Source organism: Tenrec ecaudatus, chromosome 6, assembly GCF_050624435.1.
Source record: "Tenrec ecaudatus isolate mTenEca1 chromosome 6, mTenEca1.hap1, whole genome shotgun sequence".
NCBI lineage: Eukaryota > Metazoa > Chordata > Mammalia > Afrosoricida > Tenrecidae > Tenrec > Tenrec ecaudatus.
In genome coordinates, this window is record NC_134535.1 from 22,137,457 (window position 1) to 22,152,826 (window position 15,370).

Here is a 15,370-nt window from a genome sequence, read left to right on the forward strand (position 1 = left end):
TAGAAAGAAAGATATTTGGCCCAGCTGGATATATTACTAGGAGGCTTTTTATTTTAAGTCTGTGTTATTTTATTTTTTATTATTTTATTATTTAAACAATTTATTAGGGGCTCATACAACTCTTATCACAGTCCATACATATACATACATCAATTGTATAAAGCACATCCATACATTCCCCACCCCAATCATTCTCAAAGCATTTGCTCTCCACTTAAGCCCTTTGCATCAGGTCCTCTTTTTTCTCCCCTACCTCCCCGCACCCCCCTCCCTCATATGCCCTTGGTAATTTATACATCGTTATTTCATCATATCTTGCCCTATCCGGAGTCTCCCTCCCCCCCCTTCTCTGCCATCCCTCTCCCAGGGAGGAGGTCACATGTGGATCCTTGTAATCAGTTCCCCCTTTCCAAGCCACTCACCCTCCACTCTCCCAGCATCGCCCCTCACACCCTTGGTCCTGAAGGTATCATCCACCCTGGATTCCCTGTGCCTCCAGCCCTCATATGTACCAGTGTACAACCTCTGCCCTATCCAGCCCTGCAAGGTAGAATTCGGATCATGGTAGTTGGGGGGAGGAAGCATCCAAGATCTGGGGGAAAGCTGTGTTCTTCATCGGTACTACCTCGCACCCTGATTGACCCATCTCCTCTCCTAAACCCCTCTATGAGGGGATCTCCATTGGCCGACACTTGGGCCTTGGGTCTCCACTCTGCACTTTCCCCTTCATTCAATATGGTATATATATACATACACACACACATATATATACATATACACACATATGTCCTTTTTTTTTTTTTTTTGCATGATGCCTTATACCTGGTCCCTTTGGCACCTCGTGATCGCACTGGCTGGTGTGCTTCTTCCATGTGGGCTTTTTTGCTTCTGAGCTAGATGGCCGCTTGTTCACCTTCAAGCCTTTAAGACCCCAGACATTATCTCTTTTGATAGCCGGGCACCATCAGCTTTCTTCACCACATTTGCTTATGCACCCATTTGTCTTCAGCGATCCTATCATGGAGGTGTGCAGCCAATAATATGATTTTTTGTTCTTTGATGCCTGATAACTGATCCCTTTGGGACCACTCGATCACACAGGCTGGTGTGTTCTTCCATGTGGATTTTGTTGCTTCTTAGCTAGATGGCTGCTTGTTTATCTTCAAGCCTTTAAGACCCCAGACACTATCTCTTTTGATAGCCAGACACCATCAGCTTTCTTCACCACATTCGCTTATGCACCCGTTTGTCTTCAGCGATCCTATCATGGAGGTGTGCAGCCAATGCTATGATTTTTTTGTTCTTTGATGAGGAGGCTTTGATATGAGCTGGACTTAAGTAAATTGCTCAGCTCCTTAAAATCAAGGATCCTATCTTAAGACTGTTTAAGCTCTAAGACCCTCTCTAGCTCCAAAACAAATGCCGTTAAGATGTTAACTCTTGGAATTTCTACATGCAGGTGACATCCAAGAACTGTATGACACCACCTTGACGATGGGCCATGCAGCTGCTTTTTCCAATGACTGTGACCTGCCCACTGCTCAGGACCTAACCAAACTGGTGGGGCTGCAGGTGGGCACCGTCACTCTGCCATCCCACCTTTGCCCTCTCTTCTCTCCTCCGCCCTTCCCTGTAGCTCAACCTGAGTGTAACCTGTACCCTGATGGTCAATCTGGACTGCCGGGAGGGGTAAAGTCCTGGGCTTTGAGATCAGACTCCAGGTCTACCCCTTCCTGACTCTGAGGGAAATGACTTACCCCTGCAATGTCCCATGGTCCTGCTCTGGAAAATGGTGACGATTCTATCTACATAGCTGTGTAGAGATGTGAGTTATGATGGTAGCCACCCTCTGTGAGAGAGTAGAGCTCTCTCTTAGCCCTTTTCTAGACCATCATCTCTACAAGAACAGATAACCAGGTCTTTTGTCCCGTGAGCAGCTAGGTGGACTTGAACCACCAAGCTTTCTATTAGCAGCTGAGAGCGTAACTGTTGGGCTAGCAAGGCACCATGGGAATCAGTGACATGCGATGGGATGTCCAGCTTAAAGCAGAGGCTCCAGAAATGATAAGTTGTGATCATCAAGGTTGGTCATAACGACACCCCGCAGCAGCTACGGTGTTGTGTTTTCTCTAAGAGCCACTGCTGAACTTTGGTTCTGTTTTTAGAGGCTTGACCGTCACTCTTTATTTCTGTGGAAGAAACTGTTGACTGTGTTCAAAGCTAAAGACCTCCCTACCCTGGTAGAGATGAGGAGAGTTGGGCCAACCTTAACATTGAAACAAATAAACATACAAGAAAGCCTTTCAAATACAAAGGCTATTAAGAATCACATGCTGTTCTTCAATCAATGTTCCAGCAAATAATTTCCTCTCTGTGAGCCTTAAAGGAGCCCTGGGTGGGGGTGGAGTGGTTACATGTTGGACTGCAATCCTCATGGTCGGCAGTTCAAAGCCACCAGCAGCTCCACGGGAGAAAGACTGGGCTTTCTACTCCTGGAAAGTTAGTCTCAGGAAGCCACGGGGGCTGGCTATGAGTGAACGTTGACTAGAGTGTGCATTTTTTGGTTCGGTTACACTTAAGAGGAAGTCCACTTTAGGGCCCAGGTTCTAGGGCCAGACCCGACTTTACCTAAATCTCAGCTTCATCATTCACCGGCTTAGGACTTTGGGCAGGTTACTTGTCTATTTCCTCATGTGCCAAGTGGAGGCTGTTAATAATACTTTAATTATGGAGTGAGGGTGAGGATTAAACAAGAAAATATAAAACTTTAGACTCGGAGCCTTCACAAATAATAGAATCTGTTTAATATTATTTAACTTAACATTAATATTTTAAGGTTTCATAGAATATTTCAAGCATATCTTAAAACAAAAAACCAAAATAACCTGCCATTTGTCCATCAAAAAATAAATGAGTGCATGTAAAGTTATTACATGTCATTGAGTTAGTACACGTGCAGTTCTTAGAATAATGCCTGGCTGGTACATGGTACTCAAGTGCTTCTGTGTGGTACTTGAGAATCCCACCATGAACCAGGCGCTGCTAACACAGAAATAACATGACACAGTTGGCTTTTGTGTGGCTTATGCTTTAGTGGGCAGAGACTGACAGTAAACACGTGAGTAGAGCCGTTGGTGGACGTTGCAGTTTATAAAGGGACACCAGAGCGGGTAGCACTAAAATGACGGCATTGAGGGAGCCACCTATGCAGGTGTTTGGGGGAAGCATCCCAGGATAGAGACAGAGAGGTAAAGGTCTTGAGGTCGGGGTGTGTCTGGCCTATGATGGGAACACAGAGGTTTATGTGGCAGAAGGATTAAAGGAGCCCTGGTGGTGCTGCCGGGTCAGCGTTGGACTGCTAACCGCAAGGTCAGTGGTTCAAACCAACTGCTCAGTGGGAAACAGATGAGGAGGTCTGCTCCCGTGAAGATTTACAGCCGCGGAAACCCTGTATGGGGTCTCTGTGAGTCAGGATGGAGTCAACGGCGATGGGTTGGGAACTGAATGGAGTTGGAGAGGTGTAAGGCAGGGGTCCTCAAACTTTTTAAACAGGGGGCCAGTTCAATGTCCATCAGACCCATTGGAGGGCCTGATTATATAGTTTTTTAAAAACTATGAACAAATTCCTATACACACTGCATATATCTTATTTTGAAGTAAAAAAAGCAAACGGGGCAAAAACACCCGGTGGGCTGGATAAATGTCCTCGGCGGGCCGCATGTGGTCCTCGAGCCGTAGTTTGAGGACACCTGGTGTAAGGCCTGGCAGGCTATTTCACAGACTTTTTTTTTAATGAATGTTTGGAAAACCATTGGGAGCAGAGGAATAAAGACAGGATGGGATTGACTTGGGGGGTGGCGAACAGGAACAGAGAATGGTCAGACAGATCTTACAGAACCCACCCATTCCGCCACCCCCAACATCCTATGAACTCACTGCTATCAAGTCATAGAGGTCCTATAGGGCCTGTAAATTGGAACTGCCTTATTAAGCCTCCAGAAGGACCCGTTGAATAGGCAGAGGCAGCGAGCATTAGAAGCTCGGAAGAGCGATGAGGGCTGTCAACGTGGGGTGGGATTTAGAACCATGACTTGGGGTGAGGCTACTAAGAAGCTCGTGCTAGAGAAAGGAGCAGGTGCCAGCCCTGGGCCTGGGCCACTGAGTCTTCAGAGACTGGGAGAATGGGGGGAAGCCAGCAGGGGACACAGGAAGCGGCCAGTGATGCAGGAAGAAAACCTAGAGTCGCCGCACAAGTGCGTTCAAGAAAGCAGTCCTCTTCCAGAAGCAAGCATTTCAGTAAGAGACGTCGGTCAAAAGCACCCTTATCCTGTTCCTTTCTAGAACACATACATGGGCTATCTGGATTACCGGAAGAAGTCCATAAAAGACCTCGGCATCAGCCCCAGCACCTGCTCTTTCAATCCTGGGGTGATCGTTGCCAACATGACAGAATGGAAGCACCAGCGCATCACCAAGCAACTGGAGAAATGGATGCAAAAAAACGTGCAGTAGGTGCAGACCTCCCAGACAGTTCTTCTAGGCCCGAGTAGACCCTTGCTCACATTCATTTTCTATGCACAGTTCAGAGGTAAGCTTCATAGTTCACACGTCACATCTCAAGTCACATTTTCTTCCAGAGAAAGCAAAGGGAGTGGTGGACGCACGTACATGCTCAAGTCATACCGGTCAGTGGCTTGAGGAGCCTCTTCTCCCCCAAGGTTTTCCTTGTCGGCTTGAGTTCAGTGATGTGACTTTACATCTTATCCCAGAACCCCACAGAACTTTTCCACTGCAAATCCTCCTTGACATTAGTTGGGTTTTGCATTTATAGAAAAACAGAAACAACCAACTGACTCCATGGCCCCTGAGTTGGCTGTGACTGACAGCATCCCTATAGGATAAAGTGGAGTTATTCCCCAGTTTCCAAGACCGTAAATCTTCATGGGAGACAACTTCTCCGTCTGACTTCCTGGGGACAGCGAGTGGGTTCTAACACGGACCTTTTGCTTGCTGGACACACCTCACCACCAGAGCATCTCCTTCTGCAGATGTGTCTTCGGGATTATTTTGTAAAGTTAACTCTCTTTTTTAATTTCACTTTTTAGCTTGTAATTTTTCTGACAGGAGCTTTGGAACTGAGAGAGATACAAAGAATTTGAGCACAGCTCCTCTGTGTATTTCCTGGCACTCTTTTTTTTGAAATCTGGAATTTTTAATACCACCAGTCTTGAATCCACGATGACATTATTCTGATTAATAATGTATCATCAGAACTGTATCTTCTGTTTGTCATTAAAACACACACACATGAGTTTCAAGATGGAGAACTACTAACTCTGAGAATGGAAGTGAGGGAGGTGGCGATTCATCGTGTTACACTTCCAACTTTGCATAGGTTTGACAGTTTTCAAAAAAGAGAAAAACAGAAAAAAAAAGAAATCTTAGAAGATACTTAGAAAAGGCGTGAGTGAGACTGTGGGAACTCCCTGCCTCTTTGTCACTTCTGTTTTTTTCCTAGGGAAAACCTCTACAGCAGCTCCCTGAGTGGAGGGGTGGCCACCTCGCCACTGCTGATTGTGTTCCATGAGAAATACTCCGCCCTCAACCCCCTGTGGCACATTCGACACCTGGGTAAGTGTGGCAGGAGAACACGGGCAAAGTTAGGCCCCCGGGCTCCGCAGTCCAGAAGCCCCTCGTGAACTCAGGCGCCTTCGAGGAGGCAGACCCAGTGCTCACCTGGAGGGCTGCGTGCCGGGAGTTCATGGAAAGCAGCTGCTTGATTCGACCACACGGTGCGCGGTGTGTGCTTAGTGACCGACCGCTGTTCTTGGGCTAGAACTTTGGCTGTGACGATGTCTTCTCCTCAGCGTTATCTGCAGGGAGGCAAAGCCATCTGAAGGACTATGAAGACTTATGATGAATTTAGAGGGCTGGCATTGGAATGGATCTTTTGGAAAATAATCGTTTATGGACAGAATGCCCTGAGCCCCTTGCCAGTCCTTGATTTGCTGCAGGCTCATGGGATGGGTTGGAATCCCAAGTCGGCTGTGACCTGGGATCTTTTCCTAATGTGTAAACTGAAGCTAATGGAACCTTAGGACGTTTTTATAAGGAGCAAATCACCCAGTACAAGTAAATTGAATAAGAGTCAAGAGTCTGACACAGAATCTATGCTCACCTTCATCCAAAGAGGTGACCACAGACCCTGACCCCAAACCACTGGGCCAACCCATGTGAAACTTGGAGAGGTTTCCGTCTCCAGAAAAGATATGTGCACCGATTTCATTGTGCACTACCCAGAATTCATTATTTTACTTTTGTAGCAACATGTAGAGCAAAGACCATCGATGCTGGTCTGCGACTGAACTCAGCCCTGTGGTTCAATCTTCAGCCAAACAACAGGCAGGTCAGTAAGGGGAACACTAAGACTAGTGAGGGCCACACACCTTAGAATCATCAATCACCCGAGACCAAAGGAACAGTCTCTCTCTACCCAAGGACCAAGTTGAGAAGCCTTAGGAAAGGAGGGGGCATGGAGCCAGGAAGCCCAGGGAGAAGGTGGGACGAGTCCATTGAAGGGGCTGCAGTAAATGCGATGAACCAAAAATATGTATACACTGTTCAATAGAAAGCTGACGACCCACTCGGTACACCGTCACCCAGTTCACAATAACAAGTAATATGCCTTTAATGGTGATAACTATATGTCCTGTCATTCCAATCCAGATCTCACTGCCAACGGAGTTCTTTAAACACTTGAGTGTTGAGGACTCTTTGGGGATTGGCGACAGTGATTAGGGCTTGGACTTGCCAGGTGCCCAGGACATTGCAAGAAATGGACGAGGTTCTGGTCATAAAGATGAATGCTGTTTCGATTCTCACACCCTACAAGGACAGGCCGTATGTCGTCCTGTTGTGAGTTGCTGTCGAATAGAGTCCAACTTAGGGTGACCCCTGTGGACAGAGCCCAGCGGTGCTCCATATAGTTTCAAAGGCATTCGCAAGGCCTGCCTTCTGCAGTGGCACTGGGTCGGTGCCAGCTAGCAACCATCCGGCTAGCAGCCAGACACTTAACTCTTTGCATCATCCAGGGACCCCAGTCTGTCTCACACGCCTTACAAGAAAGGCTGGAGGGGACTGTGCAAGCTGAATCCCAGGGTCCTTTTAAGGACCTTACTTCATTGCACACGAGCGTGATACAGGGGAGTTAAGGCTACCGACCAGTGTCCATCTGATTCGCTTTGTGATAATGCTGGGCTCACTGTTAGGGCAAAGGGCATTTCCATCAGACAAGTGAACCGAAAACCCCCTCCAAGCAGACCGTCTGTAACAAAGGCTGTGTCAGAGCAGCTACACAGACCGTGGATCAATAGGGTGAGAGCATTTATGGGCTTGGAACAGAGACTCGGAACTGCATGTTACGAAACGACTAACTTACCAGCAACTAAGAAGGGGCAGAATATTCCGAAGGAAAGAAGTCTTTTTGCTTTGTCGATGAGAGCTTACACTTGGGCTGAAAAGTTTTAGGATCAGGGTTAATTGTGCAAATCAAATCTCCGTAGAAATGCCCTTCCTGCCAACCGGAAGGTCTCTTTGAACCCCCATCAGCTGCGCCCTGGGAGACAGATGTGGCGGTCTGCTTCCGTAGATGACAGCCGTGGGCACTCCGGGCGCAGTCCCACTTTGCCATCTAGGGTCACTGAGTCAGAATCAAGGCCATGAAAAATGACTCTGACTTAATGGGTTGTTTGGGTCCAAAAGGGTAGGCTTGCATTTTAAAAAATTTATGAAATATATTTACCTAAAAAACAATTTTATCTCCCAAATGCCAAGTCCCTCTGAAGCAGTTACTACCGAGCCCCTCTGTCAGAAAGCTGAGGGATGGTGGCCTGCTGGGTAGACTTCACAGCTTGCCTTTTTCCAAATGGGCATTTCCTTATGTAGACCCTTTGGGAGCTGATGTTACTAATATCTAGATCCTGCCTTCATGGCTAGTTTATGAACCATGCACGACAGGTGTGTGTGTGTGTTATATTATCCAGTAAGCCTGAGTAACAGGTGTGTGTGTGTGTGTGTGTTATATTATCCAGTAAGCCTGAGTAACAGGTGTGTGTGTGTGTGTTATATTATCCAGGAAGCCTGAGTAACAGGTGTGTGTGTGTGTTATATTATCCAGTAAGCCTGAGTAACAGGTGTGTGTGTGTGTGTGTGTTATATTATCCAGTAAGCCTGAGTAACAGGTGTGTGTGTGTGTGTTATATTATCCAGGAAGCCTGAGTAACAGGTGTGTGTGTTATATTATCCAGTAAGCCTGAGTAACAGGTGTGTGTGTGTGTGTGTTATATTATCCAGTAAGCCTGAGTAACAGGTGTGTGTGTGTGTGTGTGTTATATTATCCAGTAAGCCTGAGTAACAGGTGTGTGTGTGTGTGTGTGTTATATTATCCAGGAAGCCTGAGTAACAGGTGTGTGTGTGTGTTATATTATCCAGTAAGCCTGAGTAACAGGTGTGTGTGTGTGTGTGTTATATTATCCAGTAAGCCTGAGTAACAGGTGTGTGTGTGTGTGTGTGTGTTATATTATCCAGTAAGCCTGAGTAACAGGTGTGTGTGTGTGTTATATTATCCAGTAAGCCTGAGTAACAGGTGTGTGTGTGTGTGTTATATTATCCAGTAAGCCTGAGTAACAGGTGTGTGTGTGTGTGTGTTATATTATCCAGTAAGCCTGAGTAACAGGTGTGTGTGTGTGTGTGTGTGTGTGTGTTATATTATCCAGTAAGCCTGAGTAACAGGTGTGTGTGTGTGTGTGTTATATTATCCAGTAATCCTGAGTAACAGGTGTGTGTGTGTGTGTTATATTATCCAGTAAGCCTGAGTAACAGGTGTGTGTGTGTGTGTGTGTGTGTGTATGTTTTATATTATCCAATAAGCCTGAGTAACATAGCCCTGACTTGGCACTCCATCTTTACTCATTGGACTTTTAATTGTTAAAATAGAGACCGGGGGCTTTCAAAAGTTCATCAAAAACTGGAATTAAAGATAATGGGAAATTCTCAGGAACTCTTTGAAGCATCATCATAATCAAATTTCCTTTCAGGGAAGGGCGTTTTGTAAAAATCATTTATTGGCGGCTCTTACAGCTCTTACCATAATCCACTGTGTCACGCACATTTGTATATATGTTGCCATCATCATTTTTCAAAACATTTTCTTTCTACTTGAGTCCTTGGTATCAGCTCATTCCCCCTCTCCCCCACCCCCCCTCCCTCATGAACCCTTGATAATTAGTAAATTGTTTGTTCTTGTCTCACACCAACTGCTGTCTACCTGCACTCACTTTTCTGTTGTCTATCCCCCTGGGAGGGGCTTATACTAGATAATTGTGATCGGTTTCCTCCTCCCCTCTCCACCCCCACTACCTTCCCTATCTCCTCCTGGCATGGCTACTCTCATTATTGGTCCTGAGGGGTTTATCTGTCCTGGATTCCCTGTGTTTCCAGCTCTTATCTGTACCAGTGTACATCCTCTGGTCTAGCCGGATTTGTAAAGTTGAATTGAGGTCATGATAGTTGGGGGTAGGAAGCAATAAAAAAACTAGAGAAAAGTATTATTTAATTGGTGCTATACTGTACCCTGACTGAAAGGAGATGTACAATTGCCTACAGATGGGCTTTGGGTCTCCACTCAGCTCTCGCCCTCATTCAAATCGCTATGAGTTTTTGTTCTGGGTCTTTGATGCCTGATCCCATCAACACCTCATGATCACACAAGCCGGTGTGCTTCTTCCATGTGGGCTTTGTTGCTTCCCAGCTAGATGCTCACTGGTTTATCTTCAAGCCATTAAGATCCCAGATGCTATATCTTTTTATAGCCGGGCACCATCAGCTTTCTTCACCACATTTGCTTATGCACCCATTTTGTCTTCAACAATCGTGTCAGGAAAGTGAGCAGCACAGAATGCCAGATTATTAGAACAAAGCATTCTTGCTTTGAGGGAGTACATGAGTAGAGGCCCAATTTCTCTCTCCTACCTTAATACTTAACATATAAATATATGTACATAGATTTATTTCCCTATCATTATATATAAATATATGTACATGCCTGTATTTAGACCTCTATAAATGTCCTTTGCCTCCTAGTTCTTTCCTCTATTTCCTTTTACTTTTTTCTTGTCCCACTCTCATGCTCAGCCTTCATTCGGGTTTCAGTAATTCCTCTCAGCCCCATTGCCCTTGATTAAGCCCCACCAGGCATCCTACACCCTCCTGCCATCGATTTTAGATCACTTGTTCAGGGAAGGCCATTTTAACATCGTAGGATACTAGGGGGGGAAATGACATATGTAACACCTTACTATCCTTCTGGGAGCATATTCTACTGCTCTCCTGAGCAATGGTAGCAATACAGGACAAATGCAAAATTCCTTAAAAGGATGAATTCGGAGGTAATTCTATTGAAATGGGGGGAGCTGATAAAGTATATCTTACTAAGTCTTAGTGCATTTTTCATATGGTAAAAACACCACCTTTCATAGTATTACACAGTAAGCAGATAACCTCTAGAAAAACAAGAGTAACTATAGTTTCTTGGTGGAGGTATAGTGATACAAGTCTTTGGGTTCACAAGTCTTTGGGTTCAGCCTGCAGTATTGATTGCATGTTATCACCCCTCATCTGCCACGTACTGCAGTGGCTTGAATGCTGCTGAGATGGTGGAAGCTAAGCCACCAATAATGGAAACACCAGCAGGGTCACCCATGTCCAATGCTTTTCAGCTGGGCTTCCAGATGAAGAATGGCCACGAAGAAGGAACAGGTTGACAACACCTGAGGGATTAACCACGGGAAACCTTGTGAAGAGCAGCAGACACTGTCTGATACAGTGCCAGACGAGTCCCTTCACTCGGAAATGACCGGGAAGAGCTGCCCCCTCCAAAGAGTGAACCTTCATGATGTGGATGAGTAAAGCTTTCAGGACTTTCATTTGCTGAGGGGACACCACTCAAAATGAGGAGAAACAGCTGCAAACATCTGCTAACAATCAGAATACGGAAAGTTGGAAGTCGTCTAAAATGTGCTGAGGTGCACACAGATCAATACCCTAGGCATTAGTGAGCTGAAAGGGACTGGTCTTGGCCGTTCTGAGTCACAGTCATTATGGTTTACTCTGCCAGGGATGATAAATTCAGGAGGATTCGTCATATCCATCCTCAATATAGACATTTCACGATCTGTCTTGAAGCACACAGCTGTGATATCGATATGCCTACAAAGAAGTTCAGTTAATACAACTATTATTCAAATTTATGTGCCAGCCACTAAAGCTAGTTTAGACATTGAAAAATTGCACCAACCTTTTCCACATGAACTTAATCCAACATGCAATCAAGATGGATTGGTAATGAGTGGCAATTAGAAAGTGAAAGTTTGAAGTGAAAAAGAAGGATCAGTTGTTGGAAAATAGAGCCTTGGCGACAGAAATGAAGTCAGATCACACGACAAACGTTTGCAAGACCAAGAACTTCTCCGTTGAAAATACCATTTTTCAAACAACATAAATGGTGAATATACACTTTGACTTTGTAGAACGAAATACAGGAATCAAGTTGACTACATCTGTGGAAACAGGCAACAGATGATCCAAGACAACATCCTCAGACAAACAAGATCAAGGACTAACTGTGGAGCAGACCAATTAGCCGCATGCAAGTTCATGGTGCAGCTGAAGAAAATTAAAACAAGCTCACGTGCCGAAACATGACTTTGAATGTGTTGTATCTGGATTTCGAAATGAAGAACAGATAGAACACTAAGGACAGAAGACCTGACAAGTTTAGTATGAAATCAAGATTGTACATGAAGAAAGCACACGGTCATTGGAAAGATAGGAAGTTTTTTTAAAAAGTGCTTGCCTTAAAGCTGAAGTGCTCACCACAAGGCTGGTGGTTGAACCAACTGCTGCTTTGTGGGCGAGAGATGAGGCTTTCTGTCCCCGTGAAGATTCACCGCGCTGGACACTATAGAGGCTCACTATGCGCATGGACTCAATAGCAGTAAGCTTGTGTTTGGGGATGAGCAAAGCATCCAAAAAAGATACACACAGAATCCCTGTTCCAACAAGAAGAGGTAGCACACAATCAAGAACTGACAATGCTGAAGGGAGAAGTCTGCGCTGCACTGAAGGCATTAGTGGAAAACAAGCCTCCAGGAATGGATGGAGTAACCACTGAAAAGTTTCAACAAGCGGATGCCGCACTGGAAGCGCTCAGTCTATGTGAAGAAATCTGGCCAACCTACTGGAGGAGCTCTGTATTTGTTCCCATTACAAAGAAAGATGATCCAACAGAGTCTGCAAACTAGCAAGCAAGACCGTATCACGTGCGGCTAAAATTTTGCTGAAGATAATTCACAAACGGTGGCAGTACATTAACAGGGAGCTACCAGAAATTTAAGCCACATTCAGAAGAGGTCGTGGAATAGGGATTTCTCATTACTGACATCAGATAGATCGGGGCTGAAAGCAGAGAAGACTCCAAAAAATGCTTGCTAAATTTTTGATTGTGCAAAGGCATTTGATGATAGATGCTAACAAAGCATGGATAACATTGTGAAGAATGGAAACGCCAGAACACTTCATCGTGTTCACGGGAACCTGCACACAGGGCAAGAAGCAGTTCAAACAGAACCAGGTAACACTGCAACATTTAAAACCAGGGAAGGTGTGTTAGGGTGCTAGCCTTTTGCCAGTCAATCTGTGTTCTGCGCAAACAGCGAGTAATGAGAGGAGCAGGACTCCCGCGTCTCAGGAAGGTGCATCCACAGCCTGTGCTATGCAGCTGACACCACTGTGCTTGCTGAAGGCCAGGGTGACTACCACCTTCATGACAGACCGCAACTCAGCGTAAAGAAAACTAAAATCCTCTCAGCTGGACCAACAGACATCATCATCAGTGGACAAAAGACGGGGCTGTCAAGATTTCATTCTACATGTATCACAACCAGTGCTCACAGCAGTCAGGAAATCAAATGACGTGGTAAAGAGCAAAGCTGCCACTGAGGACTGATGTCCCCTGACCGGGCCATGGTGCTCTCCATCGCCTCACAGGCGTGTGAAAGCTAGACGGTGAGTAAGGGAAGTCAGATGAATCGATGCATCTGAACTATGGGGTTGGGGAAGGCTACTGAAAAGTCCCAGAGTGCCAGGAGGAGGAACGAGTCTGCGTTGGAAGAAGTACAGTCAGAATGCTCCGCAGAAGCAAGGACGGAGGATCTGCTCTCACCTTCTTTGGACAAGTTATCAAAAGACAAATCCTGTAGAATTGCTCCTGTGGGTTTCAGACTCTAAATGTTTATGGGAGTAGGTAGCCTCGATATTTTCCTGAGGCCAGGTGGTGGCTTGGAATTGTTGACCTTGAAGTTAGTAAGCCGGTGCACAACCAGGGCTCTTGAATGGGAAATTAGTAGCAAAAAACAACAACCCCAATCCATGAATATTCCCAGGTATGGGGCTAAACAATCTATACTTAGAATAGTATGATCAGCTTTAAATGTGATCTCCTGGCATGATGAGGAACCGGCTCAGTCACCATGGGTGGAGGAGGAAGAGTTTTTACTTAGGTGCATTGAGTTTATGTGAATGGTGGTAGACTGACTTGGAAAAGGGTATCACTGATGCTTGTACAACACACAGAGCAGAAGCAATGGCACTGAATTATCCATGCAGAAGTTGTGGAATAAGAGGATATTTTGTTGTGTAGATTTTGCCAGAATTAAAAAAAATAATTACATGACTAACAATGAGTACAAGGAAGAAAATGTTCTAGAATTGATTGTGGTGAGGCTTGCACAACTCTCCTTGATGGCTGAATTCTTGAATTGTCTAACATGTGGATGAAGTGCCAATCAAACTATTACTAAAAAAAAAAAAAGAGAGAGAGAGCAAGCGAGAGACCAAGCCCTGAAAAAGGACATTATGCTTGGTAGAGGTGAGCGACAGAGGACAACACTCAGGGAGATGGATTGGGCCAACCGTAGCTGCAACAAAGAGTACAACACTACACTTGAGAGGCTGGCATGGACCTGGGTAGCGTCATCTGCTGTACACTGGGTCACTGAGCGGAAATCGCCTTGATGACACTGAGCAGCATCCGCACAGTGAAGCGCACACCCCCTTCAGCCCAGCAGTTCCCCTCTAAGATTTCACCCTGCAGCTAGTCTTTGGACACATGTAAAAACTATTTATTGTGGATGTACAGACTGATGTAAGAGCTGTTTTAAGAGCCCTCAATGAATTTTTTAAATTAAAAAATATATTTATTTTAAAAACTTCATTGTGCTATATATTTATATTTGGAGAGGAATAATCAAAGCATCTATCAGAATAATCATATAACCAATGTCATCATTAAAACAATTTAATACATCCACAGTGCTGCTGTGGAACGTTCATAAGGTGGTCGTTTTGAATGGGAAGGCAGCAGAAAGTCTGTAGTGTATCCTATTTTGTCTCCTGTGGCTTACAAAGATGTAGCCAGGTCTTTGTGTGCACACCTACATAGAATCTGCATGGGGAAATCCCGGAAAAGTGTTAGCAGCAGTTGTTTTGCAGATTTGAGGCGAGTGGGAAAATATTTCATTTTATAGCCTTCTGATATACTAAAGATTCTTCTTACTAGGAACTTGGGGCTCAGTTCTTAAGCGGAAACTTATCCTCTAACAAGCCTATTCTTTTCCTCTCAACGTGCTTGAAGGCTGGAATCCAGACACCAGGTATTCCGAGCACTTTCTGCAGGAAGCGAAATTACTTCACTGGAGTGGAAGGTATAAGCCCTGGGACTTCCCGAGCGTCCACACTGACTTCTGGGAAAGCTGGTTTGTGCCTGATCCTGCAGGGCTATTTAAACTCCATCACCACGACAGCTGAACTTGACATTTTGAAAGCTTCCTGTAAAAAATGTGGGACTGACCAGTTGTGCCCATTTGAACATTGTACCTTTGGACAGTACTTTGATGCATAGAGCCCGTTTTAGGAAACCCGAAGAAAAAAAACACTGTACAAACTGAAACAAACAATAAAATCTTACAAGAAAACCAAGTTAACATATTAAGAAGACAAATTATAGAATGCAACAATGCCTATGAACTCACGTGTAGGCAGATAAATGGATACAACTCACTTGGGAGCAATAGCCCCTATAACCCCACGTTTTCAGGATTTTCTGTATCAAAATGTGTGATTGCCTATGTGTACCCAGATGGCACTCTCTTTATCAACAGCACTCGGTGCATGCTAGAATATAACAATAAAGAAACTATTTTGTATAAAGTATACAGGCATTGGCTCATTTACGTTTATCGAGTGGTTCATCGTT

At 45.0% G+C, this 15,370-nt stretch overlaps 1 protein-coding gene across 2 annotated transcripts in view; it reads left to right on the plus strand.

The window, feature by feature from the left end:
* GLT8D2 (glycosyltransferase 8 domain containing 2) overlaps positions 1–15,327 on the plus strand; it is a 50,069-nt gene extending 34,742 nt beyond the window's left edge. For both annotated transcript variants that reach the window (XM_075551075.1, XM_075551074.1), the window contains exons 7-10: positions 1,460–1,572; positions 4,342–4,508; positions 5,519–5,631; positions 14,750–15,327. In XM_075551075.1, coding sequence (XP_075407190.1) covers positions 1,460–1,572; positions 4,342–4,508; positions 5,519–5,631; positions 14,750–14,922 — 566 coding nt within the window. In that variant the 3' untranslated portion in view covers positions 14,923–15,327. The remainder of the gene's footprint in view (positions 1–1,459; positions 1,573–4,341; positions 4,509–5,518; positions 5,632–14,749) is intronic.
* Positions 15,328–15,370: the final 43 nt, after the last annotated feature.